This window comes from Tasmannia lanceolata, unplaced genomic scaffold (genome assembly GCF_043159265.1).
Source record: "Tasmannia lanceolata isolate RefF3 unplaced genomic scaffold, GAP_Taslan_0.1 ptg000018l, whole genome shotgun sequence".
Lineage (NCBI taxonomy): Eukaryota > Viridiplantae > Streptophyta > Magnoliopsida > Canellales > Winteraceae > Tasmannia > Tasmannia lanceolata.
This window is the reverse complement of record NW_027518695.1, coordinates 69,482,571-69,503,900: the sequence shown is the minus strand read 5'-3', so window position 1 is coordinate 69,503,900 and position 21,330 is coordinate 69,482,571. Positions and strand designations below refer to the sequence as shown.

At 38.0% G+C, this 21,330-nt stretch overlaps 1 protein-coding gene across 1 annotated transcript; it reads left to right on the top strand.

The window, feature by feature from the left end:
• Positions 1-3,088: 3,088 nt before the first annotated feature.
• LOC143851882 (uncharacterized) lies at positions 3,089-17,594 on the top strand. The gene is made up of 4 exons (XM_077361381.1): positions 3,089-3,339; positions 10,675-10,771; positions 11,424-11,496; positions 17,273-17,594. Exons 2-4 carry the CDS (start codon positions 10,687-10,689, stop codon positions 17,328-17,330), a joined length of 216 nt encoding a protein of 71 aa, XP_077217496.1. The 5' UTR covers positions 3,089-3,339; positions 10,675-10,686; the 3' UTR covers positions 17,331-17,594.
• Positions 17,595-21,330: the final 3,736 nt, after the last annotated feature.

The window sequence follows — 21,330 nt, the reverse complement described above, 5'->3', positions numbered from 1 at the left end:
CACATGTCAAGACCGTTCATCTAGTTGTTCGAAGTGATCGACCGAGAAAAGTGTTTTATGTGGTTCATTTGACATCTAAACAACTAGATTTTCAGGAAATTAAAAGGTCTGCAATCCTGCATTATATATATATATATATATAGAGGAAACTGTTGGTGAGCTTAAGCTCACCAAACTTTTGGTGAGCTAGCTTGCCCAATCACATGGGGGGCCACTTTGTTAGGATGATCCAAACCATTCATTTTAAAGGCCTTATGATAGATAGGGGGTGTACCAAAAATCAGCTCCATAGGATCATCCTAACCCCTTCATTTGTGGAGGACAAAAATGGGCAGATTTGTGTCTGTCCATTTTTGTCCTCCACAAATGGAGGGGTTAGGATGATCCTATGGAGCTGATTTTTGGTACACCCCCTATCTATGATAAGGCCTTTAAAATGAATGGTTTCGATCACTCCCCAAAATGTGGGACCCATGTGATTGGGCAAGCTAGCTCACCAAAAGTTTGGTGAGCTTAAGCTCACCAACAGTTTCCTCATATATATATATATATATATATATATATATATATATATATATATATATATATATATATGTTTGGTGAGCTTAAGCTCATCAAACTTATGGTGAGCTTAAGCGCCCAATCACATGGGGCCCTACTTTGTTAGAATGATCCAAAGCATTCATTTGAAAGGCTCTTACATAGATGGGGTGTGTACCAAAAATCATCTCCATAGGATCATCCTGACCCATCCATTTGTGGAGGTCAAAATGGACAGACATTGTTTGTCCACAAATCTGCCCATTTTTGTCCTCCACAAAAGGAGGGGTTAGGATGATCCAATGGAGCTGATTTTTGGTACACCCCCTATCTATGATAGGGCCTTGCAAATGAATGGTTTGGATCACCACAGAAAATGTGGGACCCATGTGACTGGGGCGCTTAAGCGCACCATAAGTTTTGTGAGCTTAAGCTCACCAACACTCTCTCTCTCTCTCTCTCTCTCTCTCTCTCTCTCTCTCTCTATATATATATATATATATATATATATATATATATATATATATATATTTTGTGGAGAACAAAAAGGGTATGGAGAATGGCATTCTCTAAGATGGCCTGTTCTGCCCATTTCTTCCAAGGGCGACCCCCCCCCCCCCCCCCCCCCCCCCCCACAACTACGCATGCCACTCCCTTATAATGTGATTTGATGTCAAAAAGTGTTGAAGTTGCCCACTGTTCATGTCATAAGGGGGGCATATGTGTACTGCAAGGGGGGGGGGGGGGGGGGGGGGGGGGGTGGAATATCATGTCCTTCTGCAAATCTCAAATGAAAAGTTATTTGGAGAACTTTTTTTGTGATTTTGTCCTCCCCATTTCGCCCACTCTGGAGAACAAAAATTGAGAAGCCATTAAGAATTCAGTCAGGTTCTCATCAAACTCTTCCATTCTACACCCGTTCTGATAAAGAAAATAAAATAGGAAAGTATTTCAGTTCGTGACTTAAAAGGCCTCTCTCGATGGCACCGAATTAACCCTTGTTTGCACATTAAGATAATTTTTTGGGAGGGGTAATGAAGAGAATTTTATTGAAGAGAGCTCTTAACACCGAGGTGGTCAGAATACAAAGCTAAGGGCTCATTCCCCTGTCTGACCTGCTAAGTCCATTTCTCAAATTTAACCTTCTTCGGAGCAACTCAGAGTCACTTGCAAAGATTCTCATTAATCTGTTTCCACCCATTTAATTGGGCGAGAATGAGAAGCCTTGCTGTACACACCCTAACCTGCTCAACTAATATAAAAGATGACCACTAGAGAGGACCATAAAGATTATACCTAGAAAGGACTATAGGGTTAAAAATTCAAAGAGCTCCGGGCTAGGCCTATAGACCCCGGTCGAGCCAACTAGTTAGCGGACTCTGCATATACTGAATGCAGGACTTGTCCCATCGGCGATTCTCTAAATATAGGGGATTTTGTTGTTCATCAACCTGATAATCTTGAGCGAATCTCCTTTAATAATGATCTCTCTGGGCACTCTGAAATCAACCAGGTAAATGTTACGAAATTAACAGGAGAGAACTCACCCCTAAAAGCTAGCCATTAGAAAGAGGGTGCCCATCCCCATCTATTTCACTTATCCGATGTGGGACTATTTGCTTTTGCGTGGAACCCCAACAGTAAACACCACAAAGGATGGCTTGCACCTCCTCTTCATTACTCTTTCCGTCTAATTGGGTTCAAGACCGCCCATAAGGTGGCTCCAACATCATTCCAGAGCAGACCTCCCACTCTCGCTGGACCCAAGACTCAAGCCATCGAAGTTAAATCTGACTGTTTAAGTTCTTAGGTCTTAGAGGGACTCCACCAGGGTGTAGGAGAGGAATGAACCTCTTGACTATGACAAATCACACACTAGAATTGCTGATAAGTTAGACGAAGAAACCCCTCAAACAAGGGAGAATACTGGCCCAGCAGAAATACTATGGCTTGAAGCCTTACCCTCTTCAATATTTACTTAGAAGGACCTTCAATTTGTGGAGAATTTATACGATGGGTGGCCGTGAAAACGCGTGAAGTCTAAAAAAGTAGGTACGGCCCACTTTTTTTGATGATCCAAACCGTTCATCTGTTTGGGCATAATGTAAATAGGTTGTGCCTTAAAAAGCATTTCCATAGGATGATCCTAACCCTCCGATCTGAACTGATCTGAATATGGAGATTTCCAAAAATCATTTATGGAATCTTCTACAGATCGGAGGGTTAGGATCATCCTATGGAAATGATTTTTTGGGCACAATCTATTTACGTTGTGCCCAAACAGATGAACGGTTTGGATCATCAAAAAAAGTGGACCGTACCTAGTTTTTTTTAGACTTCACGTGTTTTCACGGCCACCCATCATATAAATTCTCCAATTTGTGATAATACCCGGAATTGATATATTCACCCCTCTTTTTTACTTGGGATAACCCCTTCTGTTGTATTTATGACTACTCTTAACAAATAGATAGAAGGGGCTGTCCCACGTAAAAAAGGGTCGAATATATCATTTCCCGTTAATACCTCTCTAATTTAATCACAATCATATCATTTCTCTATAAATCGTGGAAAGAAAAAAAAATTTGAAGAAAAAATGTTCCTTCAGAAATATTTTTCTTACAATTCAAACAGGGCCTATTGCCTCTGATTTTCCACAAAAAAGTGTTGTCCGATCTTATCCCCTCTTCTTTTATTCTGACCAGGTTTTGCTCTCTCTCTCTCTCTCTCTCAAGCTCCTCATCGCCGATCTCTTGCAATCGTATTGCTGGATTTTTATACCTTTCTTTGGATCACAAGGTTAGTGATTTCTGGTCATAGATTTGGGCTTTTTTTTTTTTGGAGTAGCAAGGGAAGAGGAAGATTTCTCTGAATTTATTTCCCCTAATGATTGTGAGCTTGCCTGTTGGGGATGCTTGGGAAACTTTCTAGCAATTAAAAGAATTCATGAATTTTGGGTTGCCTTTTTCACATTCTCAATTGGGTTGATTCTGATTTTATTTCTCATGAAAATCAAGACTTGCAAATATCTCCACTGATAATCATTCTTTGAAGGCCCTATGTTAGTCTGTTTTCTTCTAGTAACATGGCAAGCTGATAAATTAGAAACCTCCACTAATCTTAGATGATTACAATTACCCTTAAAACAATGTTTATACAGGGCACTTAAAGAGATAATAATAGAATGATAAAGATAAGGATGGAAACATCCTAATCTAACCTACCTACGTGCAATTACTTAGTGTTACGTGCCTAATTGGCCGTAACTCAAATAAACAAAAAGAAAATAGAAAAGAAGGGGGAGTGGAGTTGATTCGAGGCAACCGGACCTCATTATGGCTCGATTCGAGAGGAACCGCGACTCTCCTACAACAAAGTTACCCTGTAGATTTCTATCCTCCCCATTTCCATTTACATAAACTTCTTAAATACAAGCATAAAGGTAGTGCCACATAACTACCCCATTAACCCACTTACATAACACATAACAACTAACCAACACCCACTAACAAGACACATCATCAACAACTAACTCTCACTATCCTAAACCCATAAGCCATAACTACATGATAACTACCTTTTAGTTAATTCCATATACACCATAGTAACACATGAACATATCATTCCTTCCCCCTTACAAACAACTTTGTCCTCAAGGTTGATTTGTTGGAGAAAATACATTATTCCACCGGGGTCCCTTATCCTATGGGACACAATTTTGTTGAACGTCAGAATTGACATCATGCCTTCACGTTCTTCATAAAATATGATCGTGATCTTTCGAACCTCACTTTAGAAATCTGTTGTGATCAAAGTTGCGAAGAAATAGGATTTTTCATATTCATCAATTATCACTTTTTTCTTCATCCGAACATCAAAATCTTCAAGCTTCAGCCTTCCCCCATCTCTGTGTATTTCCTCCATCTCTATGCTGATTTGTTTTTCAAGCCTTCCACAAATTGCCGTTGTCCTTCCATCATTTTCAAAACAAGTATTTTAATCTCCTGCAGATCTTCACGTATTGATTCCCAAAACTTCGAAGATGCAGCAATGGCGCAAAATCTACCGCTCTGATACCAAGCTGTTATGGACTTAATTTTCTGAACGTGTAAATAGAGTGGATAAGTTCAAATCGTTAATGATACTTTCCTGGCACAAGTAACTTAGTTGTTTGCTTTCCTTGTTTCTGTTTCTCTTACCTATTTTGGAGAAGAGTGCTTGAAACAATGAAAGCTAAAATTAGGAACTCACTGTTTACTTCGAGAGTAAACGACCTACTAAAGCCAAAGCTTGTATTTCGAAGATAAGATGCCCATTACATTATTCTCCTCTTCTGGTTTATAGATTACATCATTCCCCTCCTCTGGTTTATAGACTCCTACCATCATTAAATAACTAATTCCTAAAGAATAGCTTTCCTGTAACCATATCTCCTGCATAGTAGCTATTCACACCAAACTCCCTTAAAGACTGGACTTGATAACTACTTACTAAAGACTTGGACTACTATCCGTTGCAAGGACTTCCACAATGCTCTACTAACTGACTACACATCCAAATGAAAACAACTCTGCCCAGCCATATACGGCTTTATTACATCTCCTAAATTTCACCCTTGTCCTTAGGGGTGGACTTTGGAAATCGAATTTTCATCTCTTCTAAGTCTTCCCAAGTTGCATCTGATGGAGAAAGTCCCTTCCAGTGGATCAAAACCTCTTCCTTTCACTTCCTGATTCGTCGATCCAGTATTGCTTGTGACAACTGCACTGGAATGTTCAAGCCAACCTTCTTCTTTAAACAGGATACGTGGAAAACGGGATGAATGCATGAGTTGCAGGGCAGCTTGAGCTTATACCTTTCCAATTTTCTGCAAAATCTCTATTGGCCCGTAATATCATGGCGATAGCTTACAATTTTTACGGAGATAAATAGTGACTTGTTTATATGGCTGTAGGCGTAAATAAACAAATTCTCCTTCTTCAAAACTCTTGTTCGTTCGATGAGCATCGTAAAATTTCTTCATACGGTTCTGAGCAGATTGCAAATGATTCCTTAATTCCTTGAGAACCTGATCACTATCATACAACTCCCTGTCAACTGAATCAACTTGCGTCGCACCCGGATGTAAGACGAAAGGGTTGGTGGAGGCCGCCATAGACAATCTCATATGGGGTTTTGTTTGTGGAAGTATGAATATTGGTGTTGTAACAGTATTTTGCCCAAGAAATCCATCAATCCCAATCTTTTGGCTTGTCACCCGAGAAGCACATCAAATACATTTCAACCGTTCTATTCACCACTTTCGTTTGTCTGTCGGTTTGGGGGTGGTATCATGACGAAAAATTGATATTTGTGCCTACAAACGGAAAAGCTCCTTCCAAAATGCACTAGTGAAGACCGGATCTGTGTCACAAACTATAGTTTTTCGCATGCTGTAAAGTTTGAAGATGTTATCAAAGAAAATTTGAGCCACTGACAATGACGTATATGGATGAGACGTAGGAATAAAATGCGCAAATTTCAATAGATGATCTACTACCACAAATATTGTAGATTTACCCCTTGAAGTTGGAAGTCCATCTATAAAATCCATGGAGAGGTTCTTTTTATACATGCGTAGCGATGGGGAGAGGTTGAAGAAGACCTGCTGGTGAAGTATTTTCCCATTTTATACGTTGGCAAGTGTCGCATTGCTGAATATGCTCCTTAATATCCTTCTTTATTTCCTTCCAAAAGAATACTGATCTGATTCTTTGGAAAGTCCTATGGAAACCTTCATGTGTACTGGAGTGCATCTCCTCCATAATAGTTGGGACTAAAGAGGACTCTGCCAACAAAAATATTTTGTCCTTCAAGAATAAAATACCTTCTTTATAGCTCCAAGGACCCACGGTTTCATCTTGCTGCACACGGTTCACAATTTCCTGCAAAACCAAATTGCTTTGAACTTCTTCCCGAATTGGAGTGAGCCATCGTGGTACTGGCTGTGAAATTGCTAAATTTTCTTCCATCTCCTCTTCTAGATAGGGCGTTGACGACTACGTTTTCCTTCCCGGTGTTGTATTCCACATCAAAGTCATAACCCATGAGTTTCGCCATCCACCATTGTCGAGCAGGAGTAGTAATTTAATTTTCTGCTCCCAAAAGGTACTTCAAACTCCTTTGGTCAGTTCTTAGACAAAATTCATTCCCCAAGATTTTTGCCTCCATTTTTGAACTGCAATGACCAAAGCCAACATTTATTTTTCATATGTTGATAGGAATAGATTCTTACCCTTTAAAGCATGGCTAAAAAAGGCAATGGGCCTCTTCCCTTGCATCAACACCCCATCTACTCCCGCTCCTTATGCGTCACATTCAATAATGAAAGTTTTTGAGATATCTGGCAAGGCAAGAACTGGAGCTCGCGTCATAGCCTTCTTTAATTCTTCAAAAGCAGACTCTGAGCATGTGTCCCATTTCAAGCATCCTTTCTTCAGCATGTTGGTTAAAGGGGCTGCAATTTTACTGTAATTCTAGATAAATTTGCGGTAATATCTCGTTAACCCCAAAAATCTTCGCAAAGCCTTCAACGATGATGGTTTCGGCCATTCAATCATAGCCGAAATTTTTTCCGGATCTACTGCAACTCCTTCATGACTAATTACATGGCCTAAATACTTCACCTCCTGCTTCCCAAAACTGCACTTTTCCATTTTTACAGACAATTCGTGAGACCGTAAAATAGCAAGTGTCATCTTAATATGCTCCATTGTCTTGGCGCAACGGTAAGGTTGCTCCATTGAGACAACCGAAGGAAGAGATTTTGATCCACTGGAAGGGATTTTCTCCATCAGATGCAACTTGGGAAGACTTATAAGAGATGAAAATTTGATTTCCAGAGTCCACTCTTGAGGACAAGGGTGAGATTTAGGGGGAAGGAAATGTTATGTGTCTTTATTTTGATGTAATAAAGCAGTATAGGGCTGGGCAGAGTTGTTTTTATTTGGATGTGTAGTCAGTTGGTATAGGATTGTGGGAGTCCTTGCAACAGATAGTATTCCTAGTCTTTAGTTGGGTGTGAATAGCTACTATGTAGGAGATATGGTTGCAGGGAAGCTATTGGTTATGAATTAGTTATTTAATGATGGCAGGAGTCTATAAACCAGTGGAAGGGAATAGTGTAACAGGCATCTTATCTTTGTAATACAGCCTTTGGCTAGGAGGTCGTTTACCCTCGAAGTAAACAGTGTGTTCTTACTTTTAGCTTTCATTGTTTCAAGCACATTTCTCCAAAATAGGTAAGAAAAACAAGAACAAGGAAAGCAGAAAGCTAAGTTACTTGCGCAAGGAAAGTATTCTTAACGATTTGAACTTGTTCACTCCATTTACATGTTCAGAAAATCAAGTCCATAACAGCTTGGTATCAGAACGGTAGATCCTGCACCATGTTGCGTCTTCGGAGTTTTGGGAATAAATACGTGAAGATCTGCAAGAGATTAAAACACTTGTTTTGAAAATGATGGACGGACAATGGCAATTTATGGAAGGCTTGAAAAAAATCAGCATAGAGAGAGAGGAAATACGCAGAGATGAAGGCTGAAGCTTGAAGATTTTGATGTTCGGACGAAAAAAAGTGATAATTGATAATCATGAAAAATCCAATTTCTTCGCAACTTTGATCACAACTGATTTCCAAAGTGAGATTCCAAAGATCACGATCATATTTCATAAAGAACGTGAAGGCATAATATCAATTCTGATGTTCAACAAAATTGTGTCCTATAGAATTTGGGACCCCAGTGGAATAATGTATTTTCCAAAAAAATCAACTTTGAAGACAAAGTTGTTTGTAAGAGGGAAGGAATTATATGTGCATGTCTTACTATGGTGTATATGGGATTAACTAAAAGGTAGTTATTGTGTAGTTATGGCTTATGGGTTTATGGCATAGTTTTAAATTTCGGCCGAAATGTTTCGTTTCGGCCGAAATATTTCGGTTTCGGTTGAAAACGAAACAAAATACACATTGTTTCGGAAAAGTACCAAACTTCGCCTAAATGTTTCGGATATTTCGGCCAAAATGTTTCGTTTCAGTGAAATTTCGGTGAAACGTTTCGATGAAGTACAAAATTTCACCCGAAATTTCGGTGAAATGTTTTGGAAATTTCAAAAATTTCGGAAATTTTTACAAGATTTCGTCCGAAATTTCATATCGAAACCGAAATGTTTCGGTTTCGCTGATGATCGAAACCGAAACCGAGATTTAAAGCCTTGGTTTACGGTAGTGGGAGTTAGTTGTTGATGATGTGTCTTGTTAGTGGGTGTTGGTTACTTGTTATGTGTTATGTAAGTGGGTTAATGGGGTAGTTATGTGGCACTACCTTTATGCTTGTGTTTAAGAAGTTTATGTTAATGAAAATGGGGGAGAATAGAAATCTACAGCACAAGGGAAACTTTGTTTTAGGAGACTCATGGCTCCTCTCGAATCGAGCCATTAGGAGGTCCGGTTGTCTCGAATCAACCTCTCTTCCCCTTCTTTTCTATTTTCTTTTTGTTTATTTGTGTTACGGCCAACTAGTTTGGGACAAAGGCTTTGTTGAGTTGTTGAGTGTTACGGCCAATTAGGCATGTAACACTAAGTAATTGTAGGTAGGTAGGTTAGATTAGTAGTTTCCATCCTTATCTTTATCATTCTATTATTATCTCTTTAAGTGCCTTGTATAAAGCGAGCCTTGGCTCAACGGTAAGGCTGCTCCATTGTGACCTGGTTGTCACAGGTTCGAGTCACGGAAACAGCCTCTCTAAAAAGCAGGGGTAACACTGCGTACATCTAACCCTCCCCAGACCCCGCAATGGCAGGAGCCTCGTGCATTGGGCCGCCCTTTTAATAAGTGATTGAAACTGTCCAAACACGCACGCACACGCACAAATATGCTAAGAGATACACAAATTGTGGGCAATGTTTTATAGTAGGGAAGGTTTCATTCAAACCGGTCGTGCAATCTGCATCCAATGCATGATCCAATCTTTCTATGTATAAGCAGTTGAAAATTTCCTCTAAAGATATCCTTCGATCATGAAGCTTTAACTGTTTCCCCTAGCCGAAAGATTGCATTTATTCCTTGGTAGCTGTGAGCGTGGTGCCGGTAATTGGTCATCCATGGGATCCAAAGATTCACAGAATAATGGGATTTTATTTACTTGATCTATGTTTATATTCATCTAACAGTTACTTGATCTATGCTTCAAAGAAGAAATACTCTGGTTAGCTTCAAAAGGAAATACACTGCACGTAAATAGACTCGTTCTTGTAATTGTTTATTTTGATACTGTTCTGCTTTTATGAATTGATTTGTGGTAGCAAGTGAATCAATTTGACAAGTTAGCTTTTCTTCTTTGATTTTGTTTAAGGTACTATTGAGACAGAAGTAATTATACATAATTATAGTTGGAAAGAGACCCAATTACCTTATTAGTGTTACCCTCATTGAAGTTGTGAGACACCTTCCCTTATGTTCTCACGTCTTGAACTAAGGTTCAGTTCATAGATGATAATAGATGAGTCATCTTCAATCAAATAGTACTCTCACCCAACCTTCTCATGATCACAACTCTTAGATTGCAAATGCAACGGCAACCTTGCAATTTCCAACTCTCAACTTTTATGTTAAATAAAATACAGAGAACCAATCAGAGAACCTCATTGCAGAGTCTCATCTAAAATTTTCAAGTCTCCACCTATATGCCTGCAGTTTATGCACATTATGAGTATTCTTTCATTTTCAAATTGGACAATAGTAGTAGTATTGTATGATGTAAGACTTTCCTATATTTTCAAACATGATGTTTGGTAACATTATTGGGAGTTTTTATTGCAAATCGAATACATATGAGAGAGTTTTCCATGTAAATGCTAACCAATATGAATTAAACAGCAGAATTTAAAGTTTGAAATTCCAGGAAATGGAAGGCTGTGAACCAAATAGTAGATTTATTATCACTGAATCCTTTCTCAGGAAAAAGATTTCTGTGGAAAAAACTTCAGCACATCCAAACATGCTATAAGATGTTATAATTCTATTGCAATTTCAATTTCCATTCCATATCCTTCATCTCCCATTCCTGATTTTGCTTCCTTTTTTTTCCTTGCAGATTCAAAGCAGAATGAACTGGATCAATCGCAAGATCTACCTCTACAATGTTACCTTTGGACTCTACATGTTGGATTGGTGGGAGCGATATCTCTTCAGTATCCTTTCACACCATCACCACTCACCCCCATTTTTTCTTATTGGGTTTGATGTCATTGATGTTTTGGAAATGGGTTTGGTTTTCAGGACTGATAGATCTTCCCACAAGCAGGTAGGTGGATCTTTGTGACCAGAAGATTCTTGGGGTGGGTATTTATGAGGGGAAGATATGTATTTTCTTCTTGTTATTCTAGGATATTGAGACTTAGATGAGCTTGTGAGCTGGAGATGGGTTTTTCATGTTTAGAAAAGAACTGACCTTTTAGAAATCTATACATACATTTATGGTGTTTTTACCATTCAAAAAAAAAACATTTATGGTGTTTTTCTGACATTTAGATTTGGTTTTTGTCATTTTAATCTGGTTTGCTTTATATCTAATTTGTTGCTTTTAGAGTTTTTGAGGTCCGGTAGTTGTTGCTTTTATTAGATTTTCCATGCATATTCCTGTCTTTTTTTTTATGCTTTTTATATGTGACTTTTAAACTATTGTTTAGATTTTCAAAATGAAACTGAATTGGAGATTTTACTAAGCAAGAACTGTATATTCAAATAGATGCGAATTCATCTGAAAAAAAGCTTCTTAGTTTTTTCCCTTAAAAAATTGGGAGTAGGACGATACTGGGTCTTTTATGTTCTTAACTGTTGTAGATATATTGATGATTGTGCTCCTATGGTTTATTTTCTACAATGGATCGCGCTCTGCATCAGAGTTCTACAGAAGGTAAATCCATGCCCTTCTTCCCACATCCAATACTGTTATGAATTATAGTATTTATAATCCTAATATGTGTTTCAACTTTCAATGCGTTCTCAACATGTCAGGTTTTCGCCATCCATGGGTAAGCCATATCTACTCATGTCCAAGTTACAGAGTTCCAAAATTACAAAGGCACCATGGGCAACCACTCAAGAAACCCAAAAATCCCTCTACTTTTGGCTTACCGGATAGATCATGCCATTCACACGAATAAACAAAAACTGAAACAAAGGATCCTTATCTGGATAATCTCATTCTAATAAAAAAGGAAAGTGCATCAGATAATCTCGTCTCACTAGAAATACCATTTCAAAAAAAAAAAAAAAATCTCGTCTCACTAGAAATGAACATTTAAACAGAATAACGAATCATAGGAACAACAATATGGAGAACTATGTTAAAACAATTCGATTCGGCACCAATCAATGGCAAATGGAGCTACCTGAACTATACTTATCAGCTCACCATAATTACAAAGAGTAGACATGAATTTATCTAGTCTAATAGACATACAATGAAACTAAGTAAGCTTAGATTATCTAAAAAAACGATGAAAAAGACAAAAATAAACTAAGTAATCTAAATTATCTAAGAAATAATGGAAAAAATAAATTAATTCATTGTCTTACGATCAGTATTGATGCTCTTCTGACAGAGTTCTAGCATGGATCAATTTTTCTTTATAGGTTTCAAAGTTTTAGAGTTCTTTTGACAGCCACATGGAAGCTGAATTTGTCTCTAGATTATGTCTTGTAACAAACTACTTATAACAGAAGTTATCCTTAAGGAGAATTTATTTTCGGAGTCATGTTTTAAACATTGGAACTTTGTGTTAAAACTGTTTAAATAGAAGATTGCCACTGAACTGCATTGGTGATGTCTCATGCCTGAATTGGTGGCAGTGCATGTGTATTATACAAAGTTTGTCCATGCACTACACTCTACATTGTAGATACTGATGCTTTTGAAGGATTTCTGTGTCATGCATTCAAAGTAATGTTGTGGTGCAATAGTGAATCACGGAAGGGTGTGGGAACTGTTACATAAGAAGAGTTTTGGTGGAGATGGAGGGGAGGACACCATGGAATAAAACTTCTACAAAATATAGAATTGGAATAGGTGGAGATGGAGGGGGACTCATTGAATGTGATGAGGTGACTTAAAGGAACACATCCAACTCCTTGGAGATTTGCTGCTCTCTTTGATGAAATCCATGATAGAGTGCGTTGTGCAACTTTGTCTGCTCATCATGTCAAGCTTCTGCTAATGGTGAGGCGGATAGGTTAGCTAGAGACGGGATATTCGGAGAGAGTATTGAGGTGTTCGATTTTCTTCCTCCTTAATTTGGGCCAAGGCTTGACTTTGTTCTTTTCTTGTACTTCTCTTTCAGACCTCTTCAGTCTGTTCTATTTTTATAAAACTTCTCTTGCCATTCGAAAAAAAAAAAGAGTTTTGGCTTTGCTGTAGACAGAGGGATGAGTTTCATTGATATTAAACATTGTGACTTCTATTATGTGGTCCGGTCTGGTTATGCCCGTCACAGGATGAGATTGTTGTGATATGACCTGGGAGTGTGCTTTATGGATTACTTAGGTGGCAGACTACCTTTATATGTCTTTCTTAGAGCTTGTAAAAATCATATATTATTTTGTGGTTACCAGTTTTGTACTTCTTAGTATGTTGTCAGAATGGAAGCTGTTCCATGAAATTAAAAACTGATGAGAAGAATGAACACTGTCGTGTGAATCTTTTGAGATGTGACTGCACTAATATTTCAAATGCCACTTATGACATGTGACACTTGAACAACTTCTGAGTACAAAATAGTGTTAAAGTTTGGTGGGCCATTTTTACTCAAGTTTGTTGCCGCCTGGAGATACCCATACGGAAACAAATCTATGAATGACACTCTTATACCAATTTATGTGGAAAAAAAAAAACTATGAATGGCGCTCTGATACCAATTTATGATGAAACTTTATCAAAATAATATGGCCAAAAGTCGGTGGGTAGCTTTTGGTTACAGATTTTTCGAAAGAAAACAGATCTAGATTAGGGCTGTAACTCGGGTCGGGCAGTTCGGGAATACCCTACCCTACCCGAGAAATATGATCGTGATCTAGTAGATTCATAAACCTGGCCCTACCCAAGATAATTTCTCGGGTTGGGTTGGGTTGGGTCGGGTAGGGTTTTTTCACATTCTCGATATATGATTGTGACAATCCTATTTTTTGATACATTGAGATAACTTCTAAGAGGAAATGACTTACTGATTTTGAATGATTTCAAGTACATAATCAATCACATTTTGCAAATGGAATCTAGTAGTTGGTCTATAACACTAGTAGTGATCAGTGACAATATTATGCAACAAGTTATCGCTAAAACATTCTAAGAAGAATCCACTGTTAATAAAGAAATTTTCATTATTGAAAGAAAACACTCAATCTCGTATTGAGGGATACAGGAAAGAGATTAGTGAAAAAAAGTGCTCAGCAGTGTTTTAAATCTACTCAATCCTTGTTGAAAACAACAAACCTTTAAATAATAGAGATGCATAATAATTAATAATCTCTCAAACAAACAATGATAATCATTACAAGCAAGCAATGCATCTAGAAAGGCAACATAAATTTTTTCATAAAACAAACATAATCTCCCATGGCTTCTCTGTCCAGCTCTTGATTTTTTTGCTCTTCCCTTCCAAGAGTCTTACCAGAGGAATGTGACAGACCCATCGATTAGAGGCAGATAATTTTAAAGATTGTAGAAAAAAAAATCTTCACACCAAAAATCTCTGAAATTTAGCGTAGGATAGTAACTAATTTTAAAGATTGTAGAAAATAAAAACAAATCTTCACACCAAAAATCCCTAAATTTATGTAATTGAGTGTCGAAATTTAAGAAGGAAACTATATTTCCACATCCACGATCACATGATTCACATCGGTGAAAACAATTATAACAATATATTGAAAAATAATTTGCTATGTTATTCAAGAGATTATAACAATTATAACAATTATAACAATATATTGAAAAATAATTTGCTATGTTATTCAAGAGATATTTAAGAAAGTCATAGTACACCTATATAAGTCCGGCAAGTTTTCGTGTTTTTATTCTTTAAACCCGGCCCTACCCAAGATTGAGCCGGGTTTTTCAAACAAAAACCCGACCCTACCTAAGACCCATGATTTCTAAACCCGACCCTTTGCACCCCTAATCTAGATTCAATACATAAATAAATCTTAGCATAAAATTGATCATAACGCTCAACTTTTGTACAGGCTTCTGATTTAGCCAACACATTGAATTTATTGCTGACACACGTGTCGTGTCGTGTCCGACCTCCACACATGTCAACACTCCTTTCGACACTTTTAAATGTAATGCTAGAAGTGTTAGACTTAATGTGGGTATGTCGATACGTTTTTGTACGGTGTCAAGTGTGACATTCTATTTTATTATTAAATATTGTGTTTAGCTCTTTTATGATTAACTCTTCTTTTATTGTACTCTTCTTTTAGTTCTTTGTTGATGAGTGTGTAAGCATAGTTTAGGCATTATATGTAGTATTGAGGGTATTGTAGTCTTTGTACCTTGTAACCCTATTTGGGTTCCTACATATACATCATATAACATGGGAGCTCCTTAGTGGAAACTCTCCATCATCTCTACTCCTCTTCTTCTTCCTCCTACCCTAAATCTAACGTGGTACCAGAGCAGAGATCCTTAGGAAAGGAAGAAGGAAAAAAGAACAGCCATCTCCTAACTCATGCCATACTCTCTCTCTCTCTCTCTCTCTCTCTCTCTCTCTCTCTCAAATCTCTTGGTTTTCTCTCCCTCTCACTCTTGCACGCAGTATCCCTTACCATTGGCGAAAAACCAACAAAAAAAATCCCTAAAAATTCTCCCTTTATATTCTCTCTCTACCTATCGTTCTCTCCATCTCTCTATTTTTCTTTTCTCTTTATGGTTTTGCCAACAACCCAAACCCTAATATCTCTACAAAATCCCGAAAATCTCTCCCATCTTTTGCGCAAACCCCTTTTGGTTTGTCGTATTTCTCTTTATAGAAAATCTCTCTCTTGCTGTTCTCTCTCCTAATCCCTCAAATCTCTCTTTGTCTCTCGTAATCTATCTCTGCATTACGGCAACCCTCCTTCAGGTTTGCCGTAAATCTCAACACAAAAAAAAGGAAAAAGAAATCTCAGTTTCCTCTTGGGTGTTTGCCGCAACCCTCTACTCCTCCTTTTCCATGAACCCTTTCCCATCCACATCCCCCAAACTCCTCCCTAAACCTTTATTTTTTCTTTTCTATATTTTTATGGCTTCTTTGGCCATCCACCCAAAACCCCAAATCTCACCCCAAAACCCTTTTCCATCCCCACAACTCCCTGAACGCTTATTTTCACTTTTGCATATATTTTTGGCTTCTATGGCCTTTGGTCTTTGTTTAGATCTACCCCCCCAAAATCCTTTCCCATTCCCAAAACTCCACCCGAAATCCTTTATTTTCTCTTTTCTATATTTTTTTGGCGTCTATGGCCTTTGTCTTAGATCTACTCCACCAAACTCTTATCCATTCATAAAACTCCACCCTATCCCTTTTATTTTCTCTTTTCTAATATTTTTTTGGCTTCTATGGCCTCAACAGTGCACACAAGTGTTTGGCGAAATGTTCAAAAGAGGTGTTGTGCCATGATAGTCTTCTTTTCATTGCAATTTGAAGGTCGAATCCCTTCAACTTGAGGGGGAGTGTTGTCATGTAGTTCTTGGTGTTGTCTTTTCCTTGGTGTTGTCTTTTCTTGTCTTGTTTTTGTCTCCGGGCTCATGTACTCTCGTCCGAGGGGAGTGTTTGTAATTCCTTTATGTTCTTCGTCCTTCTTGTTGTGGTTGTTTAGTGGTTGTTCTTCCTCGTCTGTCGTGTTGTCATCTCTAGTTGATGTATCTCACCATTCTTCGGTTTCTTCTTCGCATTGTTTGTCCTCCGCATTATTAGTTGCTTCTTCGCATTGTCAGTTCTTCACATTGTTTGTTGTTTCGTCTTTGCATTCTTGAAGTTGTTCTTGGTGTAGTTTTACGCATTCATCGTGGTTTGCGATGCAATCCACTTCGCATTGTCGGATAACATATTTGGTCTGAAGAACTACGATTAAGGGAACGTTCTAATCAATTCCATGTGTACAAGTTACTAGAGGAAATGCTTCTGGGTCTAGATAAACAGAAACAATCATTGGTTGTCATCTCTTATTGATCTCTACCCGAGGTGAAAATGCTAGAGGAAACTGAGAAGCATATCTAGTTCATTGGATCATGATTAAGTCAAAGTCTTGATAAATTTCACAGGTATTATGTATTATGATGGTGATTCAAATTACTATTATATGAAAATGTCTCTAGGTTTTGAAGGTGGTGAATATTGATAGAGGAAATGCTTTTGGGCTTTGAAGCTTATTTGATTGTCAATAGAAGGAAATAACGGAACAGAAAATTGGTAGACAAATTTGGTTTTGAACTTTGAGAAGGCAATGATTTTATCAATTTCATGTGTCAAATAGTAAGTTATTCCGCTCTTTTTACTTTTGGAGCTTGTACTGTTCTGGGACCCATATCTCTCAACTGCTACCACATCAGGCTTGAATTATATTTTCTTGTTATCATTTAGTGTACTCTTATTCTTGTTTTTCTTATCCTTATTATCGTTATTCTGATCATTTTTTGTTCTTGTTTCCAGCCATCTTAAGTCCAAGCTGGGGATTAGTGATAATGTAGCATTCTTTCAGCCATCCTAAGTCAAAGCGCGGGATCGTTGTGAAATCAGTTGGGTGGGACAAAAGGAGCACAACATGATTTGGGTATGGATAGGCAATTCTTATATGCTATACAGAGATTTTGTTTAAGCCATATGCATCACTATAAATGGATCTTCTTTCCTTGAAGATTTTTGTTGCAATCAATTCTCCCTCCTTGGTTTTACACACTATTTGAAAGGGAAATGGTATATTCACTCCCTTGTTTTGATAATGCTTTCCTCTATTTATTATTATTTTTTTGACTGGGCCTTGATTGCTTTTTGGGATCTGTGAAGGCCTTTAACAGCGAATTAGAAAAAGGTCAAACAAAGTGAAATCCGTTTGTTAATCATCAAAACAAGTTAAGAGGATGAACCCTTGGGCTTACACAAAGATACAGGGCTAGTATTGAAAAAAGTGAGTGCACATATTCCCTATGTGAAATTTATCTAAAATATTGAGTAAATTCCATGATTTTGCCTTGGTCTAAATTACATTACAATCTTGAAAAATGCTGAATTAATGAGCATATTTTTCATGGAATGCATGGATAAGGGGTTCTTATATGATGAGTGCACATATTTTTCCAAAGAAAACCTTTATATTGAAATTACAAATGGTTGATTTGTTTAATGATTCAAACCATTTATCCGTTAGGCCTTGCTATGGATGGGCCCATGCATCGAAATCCATCTGGATTGGACGACTTTGACCGTCCAATTTGTGGGTGTTAAATGGATGGTTAGATAAGAAAGAAGCAACTAATTCACCGCCACAAATTGAAATATGGCTTATTTTTACTAAAATACCCCGGCATAATACCAAAGTTTTAAATATTTAGAGGGTAATTTCATAAAATAGTATAATAAAATCGGATTTAAGATTGTCCCAGGGATATTTGTTAGTTGTCTGCATCCAACTGGGAATAATAAAATGTGTCCATAGATCTTGCTAATTTATCTAGACCCTGTTAGTTCGGATTCGGATAGTCCATCGGACCGTCTGGGTCATTGACACTCCATATTGGGGAAAAATTAAAGGAAAATGACCCAACTAGAGTATAGCATGGGAAAGAACTGGTAAGTGTTGCCCATACTAATCTGTATGTATTAAAAAAGGAAAGTGATAAATCCGCCCCTTTTGATTACTTCGGACAACCAGCAGCAGTGTATCAATGATTGCAGAGGGGCTGATGTACTTCATGTTAGAAGGATTCAATGGGGCTGATTGCCATGTACACTGGCCCTAGGTGTCCCAAGTAATAAAAAGGGTCGGATATATCACTTCCCTTAAATAATCTCTAGTGAGGGTCTACGACATTATTAGGTGATTACTTGTCAATAAAAGAGAGATTTTCATTACAGATTTTGGTAAAAATTATTATGGCTACATTTACACTACCATGTTTTAATAATTACACAAACTCAGTCTTTTCCTCTGTAATCTGGCTTATGAGAGCTTTTGAGAACTGCAATAACGAATGGCAGCTGTTTAAATAGTAAAAGACAAGATGAGTTTGTGCCATTATCAAAAAATGGTAGTGCCAATATCAGTAGCCTATTTTATTAGACATTGTGTAATTTTGTTCAAAAAATTGGTAGAGGTTTGATACGAAAAGAAGCAAAAAAGGGAAAAAAAGAAAAAGCCAATGAGGGTAAAAGTTAGGGCTGCACATGGTTCGGTCCGGTTCGGTTTAGGGGGATTCCTTGAACCGAACCGATGCCATCGGTTTGGAAAATTTCCAAACCGTAACCGAACCGTTTGGAACCGAACCAAACCGGACTTGACCGGATCGGTTCGGTTCGGTTCACGGTTTATCCGATTTCCTTGAGTTGGATTGCTGCTACTTTTATGCCCTGTTTGGATTACAAGAAAAAACATTTTTGATGAAATTTTACTTCAGTTTACACGATTTAGGGGGTAATGATATATTCAAGCATATCGAATGCAGAAAAAGGGATGCATATTCAAGCATACCTCAAAGAGTAGAGATTTGAGAGAAAAATCCGAATCAAATGCTAGGGTTTTGCCGTTTCGCAGATCGAATGTGCAGCTACTGAATCAAATGCACAAAATCCTTCTTTCGCGAATCAAAAGCACAAAATCCTTCTTAGGCTAGGGTTTTGTCGTTTTGGTCGAGCGAGTGGAGAAAGAGTAGAGATTTGAGAGAAAAATCCGTCAGCTAGGGTTTTGCCGTTATGAGGTTATTCCTTTTCAGTTTTCAGCGTGTAATAAGTTATTCTTTTGGTCTTTGGTGTTATATTTCCGCCCATTTATTTACTTGGAAACACCCATTTTGGTCGGTCTCTTCTCTTTTCAGTTAAATACATTAGATTTGGGTGTGCCAAGTAAAGAAAATTGATATATATATATATATATATATATATATATATATATATATATATATATATAACAAAAAATAAAAAAATGGTAAAAATACCATCGGTTCGGTTCGGATTTTCCGGTTGAAATTTTTCCTAGACCGTGACCGAACCGATCCAAACGGTTTATGGAAAACCGAAACCGTGACCGAACCAATGCCACTAAAAACCGAACCGAACCAAACCGAAAGTCCCGGTTCGGTTCGGTTTATCGGTTTAGGCGGTTTAAATGTGCAGCCCTAGTAAAAGCATCCATTTTTGGCTCAACCTAGTGGTGGTTAGGCAGCCTAGGCTACACGTGAGGGTAAAAGTATCTTCACATACTTCACCTAACCCGTGCATATGGAGCAAGAGAATGGTTCTTACAGCATGTTGGGGCCCGCCATTTTACACTTCATATTTTGCTAGGTGGACCCACCATCTCCTCCTAACCCGTGCATATGGAGCCCGAATTTACAAATCACATTTTGTTGTAGTGGGGCCTACTATTGACACATCATGTTTCGATGGGTGGGGCCCACTATATTACACCCGTACACCCTTTTGCTTTAAAAACCCAATGATTCCTAAGGTTTATATGTTGTTAACGCGTGATGACCATGAAGTCTGGTATTTTTCAAAAAAGATATGGGCCCACTTCCTAGAATGATCCAAACCGTTCATTTGTTGGGCATAAATTGTCTACACCGCATAATAGAAATGAGATTGCCCGTTATAAAAACCCCTATATTTCGAAATCCTTGGAGGGTTAGGATGAGATCATCCTACGGAGAAGATTTACAGGTTGCAACTATTTATTTTGTGGCCCTACATAAACAGATCGGATCAAACTATGAAGTGGGACCCACAATACCCATTTTTAAAACACCGGACTTCTCATGCACACTACATATAAAATCTCAAGGGGGGTGTGTGTGTGTGAGAGAGAGAGAGTGTGGGGGCAAGGTGTAACGTAGAGATAGGGGGCAAATGTAGTGTCAGAGAGGGGGAAAGGGGGCAAATTCCCTTCTGATGAATGAAAAAATCTGAATTTCAGTTGCCCCCCCCTTGACCCCCCCTAGATCCGCCCATGGGTCAAACTTAGGTTAGTTAAGCCATGGATTGGCTCAACTAACCCTTGGTTTACTCAAGGTTGAGCCAATGTTAAGCTAACTCAAGCCTTTAGTCAAGCCGATGATTTTGGATGACACGAAGGGCTACGTAAATGTATTTTTGGAAATATAAAACGTGGCTAAGGCCTGTATGTTTTGGATTTTGAGAGCCAATTGTGAATCCAGAACGGATTATTGGACTCAAGATTACGTTTAATTTTGAGTCCAATAATGCCCTGTTCGTTTGAGATTATGACACCTGTTATTAGCCCAAAACCTATTGTTGGACTCAAAATTAAATTTAAGTTTGAGTCCAATGATAGGTTTAGGGCTGACAATTGGTTGTCATAATCTGAAACGAACAGGGCCTAATCAGTTTTGGACTCACAATCGATTGTGACCCAAAACTGATGATAAGTTATGTCTTGGAGCTTTTCCTAGGGTTTGTGTGACAGTGTAAGTTGTTGAAGAAACTGTGAAAGAGAGAGATGGTCCTTTGGAGGAGCTCTCAAAAGAGAATTTGCATAG